Consider the following 15,123-nt stretch of genomic DNA (forward strand, 5'->3'; position numbering starts at 1 on the left):
AAAAAACAAAAAAACATTTACCACACGTTTCACAGTACTACTCGACAATACACGCACGCTCACTTTTCCAATATCTCAGTTTACTTTACGTGACATTAGAGCAGAGACCATGAGTTATGTGACGAACATGATGGCAACAAGTCTTTATCATTTTTGTTGAGAAAGAAACTTTTCTACAGGGGAAGAGTATGCCGATGCTTGTGCATGAATGGAATTTTGATTCATCCTTCAGAAGGGTTAATGGAGACTGACAAAGTGTGCAAATGATAACGTCAGAAAACACCACAGGGGATGCTTTGGCCAGTCCTCCTGCACTAGGCAGGCACTCGTGTAATTAATGTAACAAGAAGGTTCCCAAGGGGGCACGTAGGGTGGGGTATAGCAGCTGTGGGGTGAAGGTTCGCTGGTGTAGGAGGGCTTGAAGCGGCAGGACAGGCCTTTCCTCAGGAAAGCGTATCACCTTCCACCACAATAGAGCTCGCCAGGAAACCACGGGCAAACCACATTGCTCTCTTGAGTCGAGGAGTACTTTCAGACACACTCTCGCACTCATCAGTCACACACAGAAACAAATCCTGGACATTCCAGCATGACGCGCTACTGAAACACTGCAAAGACGCCGTCTCAGGTAAGACTGTTGGATTTGGAGTCTTGACGCGTTTCGGTCTAATCCGCACAGGTGCCAAACTGGTAACGTCTCTCATCAGCAGGCACTTTATCACGTACACACACAAAATTGAATGGGAGCCAGTACAACGATCCTGCATGCCACATTTTTTCAAACGACGGAACTGCAAACTGACATTAACCAACGAGCACAAAATAACGACCTTCACATTATTGTCACTTATAGCGTGATCCAGCTGCTGTATTTGATTCTATTTAACACTCTGGCTGTATCTAACGATGTGGCCTTTGAGCGCAAGCTCTCATATTCTCTGAACCAAACACGTTATTTGTCATGATTTTGTTCACCTTCGCCTTCGCTCTAACTTTTTGTCCTGAATGTTGAAAGCTGGTTAATGTTCAGATCATATGATAGGAGAGTGCCATCTTCTGTAAAATGTGTTGTAAATTGTAACACGTTGACGTTATGAAAGACCTTAACATATGACCAATACAATTGACCTTGTACTTGGATCATCAGAAGTGCCTCGTCTTTTTTTAACGTGATAGAAGGAAACAGAATGGCAGTGAGTGAGTAAACTTTTTTTTGTTCCCCCCAACTGTTCTTTTCCATCAGTTCCAATTTCAAGTGCAAGCATGCCCATTCCAAAGAAGCTTCCAGGGAGATCAAAGAGCTGCCACGAGTTCCCCAGAGTGAATGGTGAACTTATTCTACCCAGACTTGACATGGACCTCAAGGACTTGAACGATCTTAATGATCTGAAGGAGCTGCACGACCTAAAGGATCTGAACAAGAACCTGAACCCTTTTGAGGATGTCGACCTGGATGAGGATGAGAGGAATGACAGTGACAGGGGGCTCATCATGGGAGAGGTGAGGGGTAACCTCCAGGTCAGGTCCTCTCGTGATGGAGAAGAGGAGGAAAATGAGCTGAATGCGGAGAGACACGGGGCGGGAAATCCCCGAGGAAAGCCACGACGGGGCACCCTGGAGCGCATTTGCGGTGTGTCACCGCTGAAAACCCTTGGGAAATTGGGCAAGGGGCTCCGCAAATCTGGACGGAACGTGTGGGGCCAGAACTCACCTCACTACAGCCCAGGAGACTCAAACACGCTCCCAACTGAAAGGGAAAGAAGGAAAGGAGTACGCAGGAGGTCTGAAGGAATTATGACTCTGTTTCGGTGAGGATGAGTACACGTGCAGATTCTTTTTTCCTCACATAGGCACACAAGTTGAAAGTTTCACTTATCATTGGAGTACCACTGTAAAGTATAAATGTACTAGAACTCCAGATTATTATGAATGACAAATGCTCTAATTATTTTGCACCTTTTATTTCACCCATTAACAGGCTGAAAAGAAATTTTAAGAATGGCATTTTCAACAAATGAGCAAAAATGCATTTCTGTTGCACATGATTAAAGTGTGGCAAACTGATGTCATTTTACTTTCTTTTCCTCAAAATATTCACGCATAGGGTGTGTGATTTTAACAGTAACTATTGCACTTGTCCGAATGAAGAAAATTTCAAGGACTTTTTTTAATGTGCACACTGAAAAAAAACCATTGAATTCAATCTCGTACATAACCTACACACTATTAAAATCTGGCAAACTGATTAGGGTTATTTTCCCCTCTTCTCCTCAAAAATAATGTTATATGACCCATTTCTGATCATGTGCAACAAATATATGTTCAAATTAAGTCAGCACCCCCCCCCCCCCCCCAAAAGACTATGTAAGAGCATGATCACGTTCTAGTCATATAAATCCTTCGGTCAATATGAAAAAATGGAAAAAAAAAATGTTTTCCAATTAACCGTGATTAGCGGCATTCACGAATAGAGCATCCATCCACCTCCCCCTCCGCCCCAACGCACCCACACCCTGAGCGCTATTCATTAACTCTACGGTGTCACTTTTTGTTTTGTCCTGCGGATGCTGTGCAGCATGACCGGCCGTCGTAAGGAGGAGCGCAGAGAGAGCCTGCCCTGCGGGGACCTGAGCGCAGACAGCGAGGCTGAGGCTTCTAGGCGGTCCTCCTTCCTCAGGATGGTCAGCCTTGGCAAGCTGAAGAGGGAATCCATGTCCGACAAGGCCTCACAGGAGACAGAGGAGGAAGAAGAGGAAGAGGAGCCAGCGGTTAAAACAAGAGAGCCCCTCTCAGGTAGTCAACTAGAAAGCATTCCAATGCCCCTGACCTTAGGTGACACTCTGATACCATAATGAATATCTTTTGTTTTGGAGAAGTATGTTCTGCTTGGCCGAGCTCCAGCACGTAGAGCGCCGTTTCAGTCTCTAGCCCCCAAAGAACGTTCATGGAGGTGCGATATTTGGAAATTCAAAATGACAAAATTCTTGGGAGAAATCGCAGGGTCCTCCTCCCTGCATTTTTACTTTGTACCGTGTCCTGGAAATGGCCAGCGGCTAAAGTTCCCCTTAATTCTGAGTCAATGTGTTCAATCAACAGACTGTCGGATCAGGAAATTACTACACTTCCTCATATCCTAGGGTCCGCTACATAGAAGTGTAACCTCACTTCTGAAAACTAACTCCACAGGGAACGATGTTTGTCATGGAAAAGTGTGCAAAAATAGACCAGACTCGGTATCCCCAAACCAGGGTTAGTTGTCAGTGGTTGTGTTGTAATTCATGTGGCCTTACAATAAAGTGTCAATTTTTAGCGTGAAGAGCTTTGTGACTCATGTACGTGACCTTCGTTTGACTGGCAACCAATTCAAGATTCAGGTTACCTTTAGCCTTGACTTGACTGCGGTACGCTGAAGCTTTTTTTGTGACCAGAAGCAGAATTGGTGGTGTAGAAACCAGAAGACTGAATTGATGACAGAGTACACGTATCCTTTTTTTATTTTCAGATGGGTTTTATTTTTGGGTGAATGACTGGAACTAATTTGGTCTTTGCTCTGGTGTCAACAGTACTGGAGATTCTACAGTTAGTCAACCATCGAGACCTGCTCCTAGCTGACACACATATTCAGGAACTGGAGCGAGAGTGTGAACTGCTGTCTCTCCTGCCACCTCCAACCAGTCCCATCCTCAGTCCTCCTTTTAGTTCCTCCAGCCCTCCTGGCATAATTCCTCTATCATGTTCATCCTTGGATGACTCACTCAGTTCCAACGCAACTCTGGATTCAAGCCGTCGGAAAGAGAAGGACGTAGAACTCCTTTACGAGGCCTTGATGAGGGAGATGTGGGATGTTGTGCGTGAGTCTCTCCGTCAGCCTAGCGCTGGGCCCAATCTTGGGCTTGTGGTACTGGTTATTCAACAGGAGGAGCACGCTGATGTGACCTGGGCTCTCAGAGAGGAGAGCAAGCCTGAGCGAGATCTGGATGTGGTTCCCCAAATCCAACAAAACCACCGTCCCCGGCGGATGAAGATGAAGTGGAGGGAAGCTGTGGCGGAGGCTGCTGACTGGAGCTTGCCTCACCCGGTGGACACTCAGGCTGGCCAGCTGGCATCATACCTTGAGGGCCTGAGGAGTCGGATGGTCGATGATCTGGATGCAGCAAAGAGGAATGCTGTGTCTATTTACCCGGAGGAGTTTTTTGCATTCCAAGTGTATGTGGAAAGTTATCATCAAGCTGTGGCTAAGCGTATGAGAACCCTTACCGTTGATCCACTGCAGATTACTGATGTCTATTCACTTTTGGACTGGTTCTACAATATTTACAACCGGTATAGTACCAACATATTGTGCTTAGTCATTGTATTTATTTATTTAATGATGATATACTGCACATTTCTCTTTCCAAGTGATGTTCTGGGAACCATTGGCACTGCAACACCCATCAACTATGCCGCTCTGGAACCGATTCTGCCTCAAGAGACAGTGGACCAACTTGAAACGGAGTGCCTTGATATTGTCAAAGTAAGAAAATATTGATTTGACAGTCCCCTAGAAAATGTACCAAGTAGGGCTTAGACTTGCCCTCTAAAACCCGATTTGTTAATTGTGTTGACAGTAAAAAGATAATTTCTGAATCAGAATCAAATGGTTACTCCTGCTGCTATTCCGAATTAAAGAGAAGTCGTAGTAAAACATCTTTTCCATTATTTTAAAACTATTGAACCAGAGAAAGTACATTGGCACATTTTGGCTGAGGTGTGTCCCTCTGGAAAAGTATTTCATTGTAGTTTAAAATGATTTACTTTAACTATGATCCTTCGCCATACAATTGGTAGGACCCAGACTGGTTTTCCACTTGTCTTCTGTGCCATGAATGAATCAAAAAAAAAAAACCCTGGCTGGGATGAGCTGCCTTCCTTCTATGCAGCTAGCTAGCTAGCCGGCTAATTCTGCCACACGGTGTTGGATCATGCACAACTTTCTCACAATCATTCTGCCGCTGTCATTGTCGGCCTTAAACATCTGCGCAGCTCCTTGTGCTTGGCTAACGGACACCAGATCATAATATCATTGGAGGGTTATGGCTATTTGCATCCATAATCCATGATCAACTGAAAGAACAAACTATTGTGTAACTGTGCACATGTACAGAAACTATTCAGGAAGTTAAAAAAAAAAAAAGGCTAAAAATCATGAAATAGTTTGGATTTTCCAAAGTAAAATGTGATACTGCAACAGTTTCCTAAGTAAGTACATATCGTATTATCCTAAGCTTCGTTGTAATTCGAGTCTGAAGATGATCACTTTTCCACCTCAATTCAAAGCTCACTTTGATTCACCACCTATTTGTGAACAGACCGAGCAAAAACAGACTCGCAGTCAAATTTGTTCTTTGATTTGCAGGAGAATGTGAAAAAAGAGCTAACTCAGATTCTGGATGATGAAGAGAGGCGATGGGCCCATACTCTCCACATAGAGGAGTATCAGTCCCACCTAGCGAGCTCGGTCATTCAGGTATTTTTTTTTTTTTTTTTTTTTTTGGGAGGGAGTTGAACACATGATATAACTCTGACAGCTATATAAACAGTTATTTATTTCTCAATTCCAGAGGCTGAAAGTAGATCTTGACAAATCTACATCTGTAAACCAGTTCCTTGGGGCAAGAGTGGCTCGTTTCAGTCTGATCGGTTTGGCTGACTTTCTTTATAGGTAAGTTATAAAACGACACTGGGAAATCATAAGCGAGCATGCTTAATATTATTGCAAAGTTTAGCGAGTGTATAAAAACAAGTGAACTAAGTACCTTAGCCATGAGCTCAAATGTACACCATACACGTAACTGTATATAAGGCAGTTGAATTTTGATTTCACCCAATCAATCAGTTGAGAAGGGAAATAAAAACCATGAAATACTTTGTTATTAGATGAATTATATGATACTTATCATATTATTATTAAAAAGAAAAAGATAATGAAGGCTACCTGGTCGACCAGTGGTTAGCAGGTCAACCTCACCAGCTCTGAGGTTTATTTTATTTTGCCCCATGCTTGCTTTGCATGGTTTTTTTTTTGTGTGTTTTTTTTTTTTTTTTTTTGCTAAATAATGCAAGTTTCCTACCACATTCTAAAATTATATGTTAAATGATAATAATGATTGATAACAATGAATTTATTCATTTACAAAGACTTGTGAGTGTGAATGGTTGTTTTTCCATATGTGCCCACTCCATGATATCGATTACCAATAATGAAAAATTATACTGGGACTGGAGTAAAAAAAAAAATATATATATATATATATATATATAATTTCAATATCCCCACACCTTAACTTCAGAGATGGAGTAAAATTTTTTGCTGTTTGTATTCAAATTCGAAGACATGCCTGAACCATTAAAATCACACAATGTGGGGGTTAAACAATTTTTGACAAAAATATCCCACAAGTCGCACAAAAAACTTGGGGAGGATACATAATTATCATTCGTAATCTCGTGCAGAACAAGCAAAAATTTTTTGAGCGTCTATCATATCAGCATTTAAATGTAAGCATTTAAATTGTGTTTTTATTCAGTCAGTAAATGTTTTATTGTGGCGCCTGTTTGACTAAAACAGATTATTTCCATTTAATTGATTCCTATTGAAAAAAGTCAACAAGCGTCACTGAAAAGACTGCAAAATGGCTACTGCTGAGCATCACAACTAATTCGTCAAAGAAAATTTTTTTATACAGTTTCCAGAGAAAAGTGGAGATGTTTCATGAGACCCAGGCAGAGTTTGGGGATCGAGGAGATGGATATGTTTCCAGGACCATAGCTCTAGTCAACAGCTGCCCTCCTCTCAGGTAAAACATAACCTTTTTTTTTTTTTTTTTTTTTCCAATTCCGACTTTACTCTTTTCTTTTAGGCTGGATTTCAGTAAACCTGTCAAATCTGTATTTTCATGCCATCTATGAACATGCTAGATCCTTTGTGGAGCGCTGCAGGCAGTGTGACCCACAGGCCAGTGAGGACTCGGCGAAGAGAGCCAACTCCTCCCTTGACAGGATCATCAACCAGTCTGTGAGGGTGCTGGCTGACAGGCTGTTTGAGCACATTCGGGTGAGCAAATCTTCAGCCAGGTCTTTAGACAAAGCACCGATGACTGTCAGCTGCTACAGCCAAGATTGTGACATTGTGACACTGGACTTTTAACAGTTAGAGGATTAAGAAAGTTCAAATGACATGGGTGGCAAAAGATATCATCAAATATACCATCATTGTTGGGGTTACTATGGAAGAAAAATATCCAAGATCCAAATGTAATCTGATTAAAAAGCAAAAACAAATTGACTGTATATGAGAGTGTGATTGGTTGCCAGCAAACTACTGAAACAGTCAGAACGAAGGTCTTCATCAGATGCAATATTATTGCTCATATTTTAACCATTTGTCGCTCCTTTGTCATTTCCAGCCATTTTTTGACAAAATGATAAAGAGAAAATGGTTGAACCACACGGACCCATTTGAGGCCATTGAAGCCAGCATTAAACAACACTTCAAAAAGTTCAGAAGGATGGATCCGCCACCCTATCTGGTATGTGTGAACACCAACATTCTGTGCTTTTAGTGATTAACTGAAGGTCAAACCAGACAAAATTCTTGGATTTTTCTAATGACACAGACGCTGGTGAGTGAGGTACACCGTCGGGTGTTGGTGGAGTATGTCCGAGCCATCATGCGGGGACGGCTCATTTGCACTTCTTCCAAGATGAGAAAAAGGATGGCCTTCCGCTTGCAAGACGAGGCTAAACAGCTTAAAGGACTCTTTAAGGATTTGGTGAGTCTCTACTTCATACAAAAATTAGACATTCTCAGGTAATGGAGAGTTAAATGACAAGATACAACTGCCTTACTCACGAAGGGAAAGCCAGAAATACTACATATCCACCCCACACAGTTTAATTTGATACTCATGAAAGCACATCAATTCTCAACTTTGGCCTAAAAGTTAACATTTTTTTTCATGAATTTATAACATTTTGTTGTCAAAAACGTCATTTACAAGACAATTTCAGTTTAGCCGCAAGTTCCAGTAGAATGCCCTCTGAGAACGTTATAAACATTCCCCCAATGAGGTGTCAGAGATATTCATCTATCCTTTTTTTTTTTTTAGCCGCTTATCCTCACAAGGGTCACGGGAGTGTCAGAGATACTCTCTTCCACAAATACAGAAAACAGAACAAAAAGTTACAAATTATGTTATTGGCATCATGAGGGAGATGTAGGGTCTCAATGAAAATGACCAACGTTTCTGTGTTGCGCTCATAAATGGACGAGACATTGACAAGAATTACGACACCCCTACCGAAGTTAGCATAAGTATCAGTTACAAGTAATAACTTGGTCCAAGGAAATGTAAAGGTATTGCATACCTGTCTTTATAAGTGACAAATTTGAATATTGCGGTGACATATACTGTAATTTCCCATGTGTGCATTATACATAGGTATAGGGGAAAATGAAAAAAAACCCTCAACATTTTATAAATGTATTCCACCATCTACAGGTTATGAAAAAGCTGTACCCTTTTATTCCAATATGCCACCACCGCATCGAGATTTAAGAGGACAGTGCCCACTTTCATTCTAGTATGCCACCTAAAGGTTGTAAAAAAACTGTAGCTTACACTTTCATTCCGATGTGACAGGGGGACATATGACTTCATATATGTACAATTGTGCTCCGAAGTTTATATATCCAGGCAGAATTTGCGATATATACTGTATATACATTTTCTGAGCTACTTATCCTCACAAGGGTTGCAGGAGTGCTGGAGCCAATCCCAGCTGTCATTGGGTCGGAGGCAGGGTACACCCTGAACTGGCTGCCAGCCAATAGCGCTCACGATCGTATCTATGAGTAAATTAGAGTCTCCACTGAATGCATATTTTTGGGATGTGGGAGGAAGCCGTAGTACCCGGAGAAAACCCACAAAGCCACGGGGAGAACATGCAAACTCCAGACAAGAAGAGCCAGGTTGTGAACCCTGGTCCTCAGAACTGTGGGGCCAACCCTCTTCAGCTGCGCCACAGAGCCACGCGCACACACACACACACACATATATATATATCTATATTAATATAACTGATGATGATTTCTTTATGCTGTGTTTTGGTTAATGACAATGCTTTTCTGAAATGCTTGACATTTTAATTTGAATCCCAATTAAAATAAAATGAGATGTTTTTCATCCATCATGCTTTCTTTAAAGGATTACACTCATTTTCTGACTGGGTAGTCCAACATATGAGCAAAACCGTATAGGTTTTCTCTTTTACGAAATAAATGTAGGACTGTGATTTTCAAAACCAGAGCAAATGAATCAAAAGAAAGAGCTGAATAGTTCTTTTAAAAACACAAAATATAGGTCATACTTCATTTTGACCATATGCATTGTAAAATTGCATTCGACAGCTTAAAAGGGTTTCACTGAATTTTGAAGTCATCTTTGGGGGTGTGTATCATATACGTGGGTGTGCATTCCACACGATTAATTATGGTAGGTCTAAGGGTCAAAATACTTGAAACAAGTCTTTTGAGGCGCAGTTCTCTACACTACAAACTGCAGTAATTATTAGGAAATTGTTTTCTTGCTAAACTCATAATTCTTTGACAGTAACTTTATGAAGGCATGCTTTTTGACACAGCTCTTGTATTGGATGTGGCCAGTCAGTGAACTGCAACGTAAATTACTCAAAAGCACCTACGATCACCGACCTTATAAGTGAAACCTGACAACTGAGCATTTTTTTATGGTACGTGTCCATGGGCAAGCTGAAGTCTGTCTTAACTAACATTGGTTTGATGCCCTGTCAATCCCAGGCCACATAAGCAAACATCTTTAGAGGTTTCACTTAACCTAACATGCTTGTTTGGGGAAGCATGGACTATCGACTGGGTAGAACATTTGTGTGAAAAGCAGAGGTTGAAATCTCAGCCCCGCCTCTGTGGAGTTTGCCCACTTTGCCCACGCATGTATGAGTTTTCTCTAGCCACTCCGGTTTCCTCCTACATCCCTAAACGTGTGGTCCGTTGGTTGAAGACTCTAAATTGCCCATAGGTGTGAATGGTTGTTTGTTACTATGTTCCGGTCCCGGGTATACCCCGCCTCAAGATAGCTAGGATACCTTTCGAAGACCCGCCGAACCACAGGAAGAACATGCAGGCCACAAATAGGACGGATTGAGCCGAGTTCCACGCACAGAAACCCTCAACTGTGACTGGCTGACTACTTGATGACTACAGTGCCATGCTGCCTGCCCTACGGTGTATATACTGCACGTAGCATCAACAACAATTGAAGGATGCACAAGAGTTCCAGTGTGATCAGTTCTCTACACACAGTACTGGATACTCTGCCAAGTCGTAACCCGAGGCTGCTGGCCGTGAATGGAGTCTGCTCCTCCAACATCCTAGGTCAGGAATAAGCCAGACAGTGTTGATACAGCAGTGCTTTGTGAAAAATGGGTGCCGTCAGTGCGATGGAGATGGATGATCGCGGCTTACGTTAGCACTAACCTGGGGGGGGAAGAGGCAATAAAACAACTATGCGTGACCGTGTGGCATTTGCCCCCTTTCTGTGCGCGAGTTCAAACAAGTGTCCGTCACCTCGGTTGACAACAGGAAGCTGCTGTGTTCAGAGGGAACTTCCTGTTCCTGTCAGCTCGCTAACTTTGAAGTCACTCTGGGATGGCCTTGATGGCGCAGAATGAAGTGACAATGAAAAATGGGAATTGGGGTGGGGTGCAGCTTTTTAGTGACAGTTTAAAAAAGACATTGTTATTTTTAGCAAATGCCAAAGCAAAGAATGTCTTTGGAGGAAAACAATGACCAGGAAAAACAGCTTGGTCAATCAACATTTCTTACCCTTTGGCCTTGGAAAGAGTTAAAGATTGCTTCTAATGGTTGTTCATGACATGTGAATTTAGCATTGCTGACAAATTTAACTGTTGTGGAATAAAGAAACATTTTCGGGGCACAGGGATTCCCTACCGGTCGACGTCACACTGTTCACGTTTCCCAGTTATTCATGTTTTGTAAGGGTGCCACGTCAAGACTATTTGTGCTGTTCATCCAAGACCAAACAATCCTTTCGGATCCCCGGTTACGTGGTCCTGAGAGTCTCAAATCCTCAACGCAAGGCATTGTCTCGACTGTGTACAGTAAATGTTGGACCTTGGGGTTGGAACAACACTGAGGAAGGAATTAACTCATGAGTGAATAAATTGTTTCAGGAGTCAAGTTCATCTTGGTTGGACAGTCTCATCTGCCACCTGGCTGACATCGTTCTCCTTGAAGACACACCCTCCATTCAGATGGAGGTCGCTGTCCTGGTGAAAGCCTTTCCCGATATTCGGTAAGTGTTTCACAAATAAAATGTGTTAGGATATGTCTGCCAGGATGTGTGCATGATAACAAATTCCCTGCACTTTATTCCCAATGGTCTTTTATTATTCATGCTTACTGTCACATATTCGCACTGTTGTTGCTGGCACCAACCCAAGCAGGGGAATGTATGAGCGTGTATGTGGTTTTTTTTTTTTTCCCATCACAATGGATCATAACAAGGAAAAGAAGCATGAAAATACATCATACATTACCTTTGCTATTTTTGGAAAGAAGTAATGGGTTGTTTTGAGAGTGGATAAGGCTAAAAACACCTCAGAGTAGGGTGGGGTGGGGGCAAAACTGCCAAAGATGTTTGTTCACAGATTAAGACCGAGATGACAGTTGGAAACCTTAGTGCCTGTGACGCAGAACCCTCTAAAGAGCAGACGGGAAGCTGGTGCCGAGTATTTCCTGTTCCTGTCACCCTTGGACGAGACAGACTGGTGCCACATTTGGATAGAGACCTGACATGCGAGCTCATTGCTTGAGCAACCCTTTTGTTAACTGTGGTATTCCCTGTTGTTATTTTAGGAGATACCAGTTTTTGGGTGCCTTCAAAAAAATCTTGACTGACATTCTACTGCTGCTTATAAAGCTATTATGCGTGCTGAGGTCCTTTTCGTCTAAGTTGATCAAAAATGGTAAAAACACGGTCCGCTGAATTTCCTTTTGAAAATCAATTATTTTGCTGAAATGAGTATTTTAATTTCAGGGAATTGTTGTCCTTTACAATGACACAATGATTTCCAAGAAAAAAGTATTATAGGAATCACGTATTGTCACCCATCCATTTTCTGAGCCACTTATCCTCACGAGGGTCGCGAGCCAATCCCAGCTGTTATTGGGCAGAAGGCAGGGTACACCCTGAACTGGTTGCCAGCCAATCGCAGGGCAACATCTTGTCACATGAACACAAGTCAATTATTTTGTCAACAAAATTATTATTATTATTATTATTGTTTCTACCCAGGTGGAACGGTGGATCAGCTGGTTAAGCGTTGGCCTCACAATTCTGAGGTCCCAGGTTCAATCACGGACCCGCCTGTGTGGAGTTTGCATGTTCTCCCCGTGCCTGCGTGGGTTTCCTCCGGGCACTCCGGTTTCCTCCCACATTCCAAAAACATGCAACATTAATTGGACACTCTAAATTGCCTCTAGGTGTGACTGTTTGTCTCGACGTGCCGTGCGATTGGCTGGCAACCAGTTCAGGGTGTATCCCGCCTCCTGCCCGTTGACAGCTGGGATAGGCTCCAGCATTCCCCGCGACCCTCGTGAGGACAAGTGGTAAAGAAAACTGATGGATGGATGTTTCTACCCTTCTAAATGAATGATGCGGACATATTCTTATAGTGTTTAAAATACTCACACAAAGCTGTGATGGAATGACAAAGCATAAACATTATTCACTTTCTCAACTTGAAAAAAAAAAAAAAAAAAGAAACTACGAAAACCTTAAAAAACGGCAACTGTGGAAAAGCCAACCCTGGCTTCCAGACCACTTTCACCAATGGCGAGACAAACCCTGTCACCACTAATCCAAACCCCTTCCTTATGAGGATAAAGAGAGGAATAACGGAATTCAATGGTCTATTTGAATATCTATTTAATACCTACTGTACATGACAAAGGTCTCGTTTGAGTCTGGCGCCAAAAAGTGAAAGTTCCACTGTAAAATGAGATAATGGGGAAAAACATTTGATTGTAATCATCACTGACTGTATACTATTTTTCATTCTTATGTAGAAATACATTTACAAATGTTTTGAAGTATTTTTGCCGAAGTGCCACTGGTTACAATGCGTTTCCGATATCATTCGTTCCTTCCCAGGAACAGTTTGGTCAAACGGCTACGATTCAAAGTCAATGACAGTCAACAGAACCAAAGTCCCTTAACAGTCGTCACCTTCCACTCATCACTGTCCGTCCTCTCAACAGGCAGAAGCACGTCTCTACCCTATTGAACATACGAGGCATGATGCGTCAGACGGAGCGTCTAGAGATCCTCAACATAGTCAAAGACTTCCAATGCAGCTCTCCCTTAATTTGCCGGGATCATGCCGTCTTTTCGGAAATCCCCATTACCTCAGAGATGCACTGCATTAGCTTGGGATTCTTGCGTCTTGCCATGGCCGTCACCAACTGGTTTTCGGAGCACCGACCGAGGCGGACCTGCGGGAGGAGCGCCAGAAACATGACACCTCGATCCACTGAGAGTCACGACATTGAAGACGCAAATAAATTTAGCAGAGAAGAATAGCTGTTGGTGTGACAGTAAGAAGAGCAGTTGTGGTCATGCTGTAATGGGATGAGACGTATATGCACCTTGACAGAAAAAAAAAAAACAACAAAAAAAAATGAATAGCGCCATCTTTTATGTAACCAGCCACGTAAAGAGACTTGACTTGAGGTACTGCTCGTTCTGTTCACACTCACATAACACTATTCTGAAACATCCATGACCTTCAGGTGTTATTTTTTTTTTTTTTTAAATTTGGACACATAAGAAACAATTCAACTTCGGTCTTTTTCGGCCCACGTCAGTATAAAAAGATAATGCCACCATAGCAGAGGCAATTCAATATGATGCTTTGTTGTTTATCATTTATTTACCTGGCCATATATACTGTACCCGTTTTTTTGGTTTATATACTACCTGGTATCTAGTGATGTGTTGAACTCTCACTGTGAATGATATGGATCCATTGCTGGAAACACTAATAAAGACCCATTGATTGGGTAGATTGAGCAAATTTAAATTGTGTCACCGTGGATACTAATAATGACGACTACGAGACAAATCAAGGAGAATCAGCGTCCCCCTCATTGGCTCACCAAGGTTCAATCTTGAGACTTTTGTTGTTGAACAATTTTCATATTCCCATTTGCCTGCTTCTAACTTTAGGTGTTGTTTTCGCAGAACATGGGTGTGTCGGTCTGCTGTTATTCTAAACAATACATACCAAACAGACCTGGTTCTGACGCAGAAGCAACACCGCCACAAAATAAACACACACACGCACGTGTCTCAGTTGTTTATCTTAAGGATATGGCACTTTTGTTCGGCATTCTTCAAATATAGGGCTCCACCGTGACCACATCATGACACGCTCTCTCTCCCACTCTGTTTCACAAGAAGGTCCATAGTCCCCCGAGGCCAACAACGGGATGTTTTTCGATAAACAAAGATTTCCCGTTGTCCACTCAGGTGCCAACGGACGCTTTTATTGGAGCCAAGTTTACGTTTTTCACCGGGGGTAATTTCCTCTCGTCCCTTCTGAGAGACGGCACAGCAAGTCGCAAAGCTTTTTTGGACGGGATATTTGCTCACGGGCTTTGGCACAACGCAAGAGAATAGCGGCAGGGCTTCTTCATCGTAAAGTATATCAAATTAAAAGAATAGTTTAAGCTTGGTTTCTGTGCATTATCTTCTTCGGTTTTTATCGAATGGTAAGTGAGTGCAAGCTCTCGTCTGTGAGGCGATTGCGATACAGTATTTGGATTGAATGTGCTTCATTTTTGAATATCTGCTTGCACAGGTATGCTATTACTCCAATTGCATAGTTCTTCATTTTCCTATAAGTGTCAGCAAGAGCATTCGGTTTTTCAAACACGTTTCTGGGGTGATGCAAGGCTTTCAATTTGTGGCTTCAGGCAAGCTGGGCTTTTGCGGCGAGTGACTTTTTAACTCCCAACTCGGC

The 15,123-nt window shown here is 42.4% G+C and overlaps 1 protein-coding gene across 1 annotated transcript; it reads left to right on the top strand.

Annotated features, from left to right (window-relative positions):
- Positions 1-419: 419 nt before the first annotated feature.
- Positions 420-14,204, top strand: exoc3l2a (exocyst complex component 3-like 2a). The gene is made up of 13 exons (XM_061804316.1): positions 420-628; positions 1,244-1,808; positions 2,576-2,793; positions 3,564-4,323; positions 4,402-4,516; positions 5,399-5,509; positions 5,604-5,704; positions 6,729-6,839; positions 6,961-7,096; positions 7,449-7,571; positions 7,659-7,814; positions 11,272-11,393; positions 13,361-14,204. Exons 2-13 carry the CDS (start codon positions 1,264-1,266, stop codon positions 13,680-13,682), a joined length of 2,820 nt encoding a protein of 939 aa, XP_061660300.1. The 5' UTR covers positions 420-628; positions 1,244-1,263; the 3' UTR covers positions 13,683-14,204.
- The last annotated feature ends 919 nt before the right edge of the window (positions 14,205-15,123 follow it).

Source organism: Syngnathoides biaculeatus, chromosome 18 (genome assembly GCF_019802595.1).
Source record: "Syngnathoides biaculeatus isolate LvHL_M chromosome 18, ASM1980259v1, whole genome shotgun sequence".
Lineage (NCBI taxonomy): Eukaryota > Metazoa > Chordata > Actinopteri > Syngnathiformes > Syngnathidae > Syngnathoides > Syngnathoides biaculeatus.

Excerpts from the sequence above, each read along its gene's own strand:
- exoc3l2a (XM_061804316.1), top strand. The coding sequence starts at position 1,264 with ATGCCCATTCCAAAGAAGCTTCCAGGGAGATCAAAGAGCTGCCACGAG. Across the intron at positions 7,097-7,448 it reads GGCTGTTTGAGCACATTCGG|CCATTTTTTGACAAAATGAT; the intron begins GTGAGCAAATCT and ends TGTCATTTCCAG. Across the intron at positions 11,394-13,360 it reads AAAGCCTTTCCCGATATTCG|GCAGAAGCACGTCTCTACCC; the intron begins GTAAGTGTTTCA and ends TCCTCTCAACAG.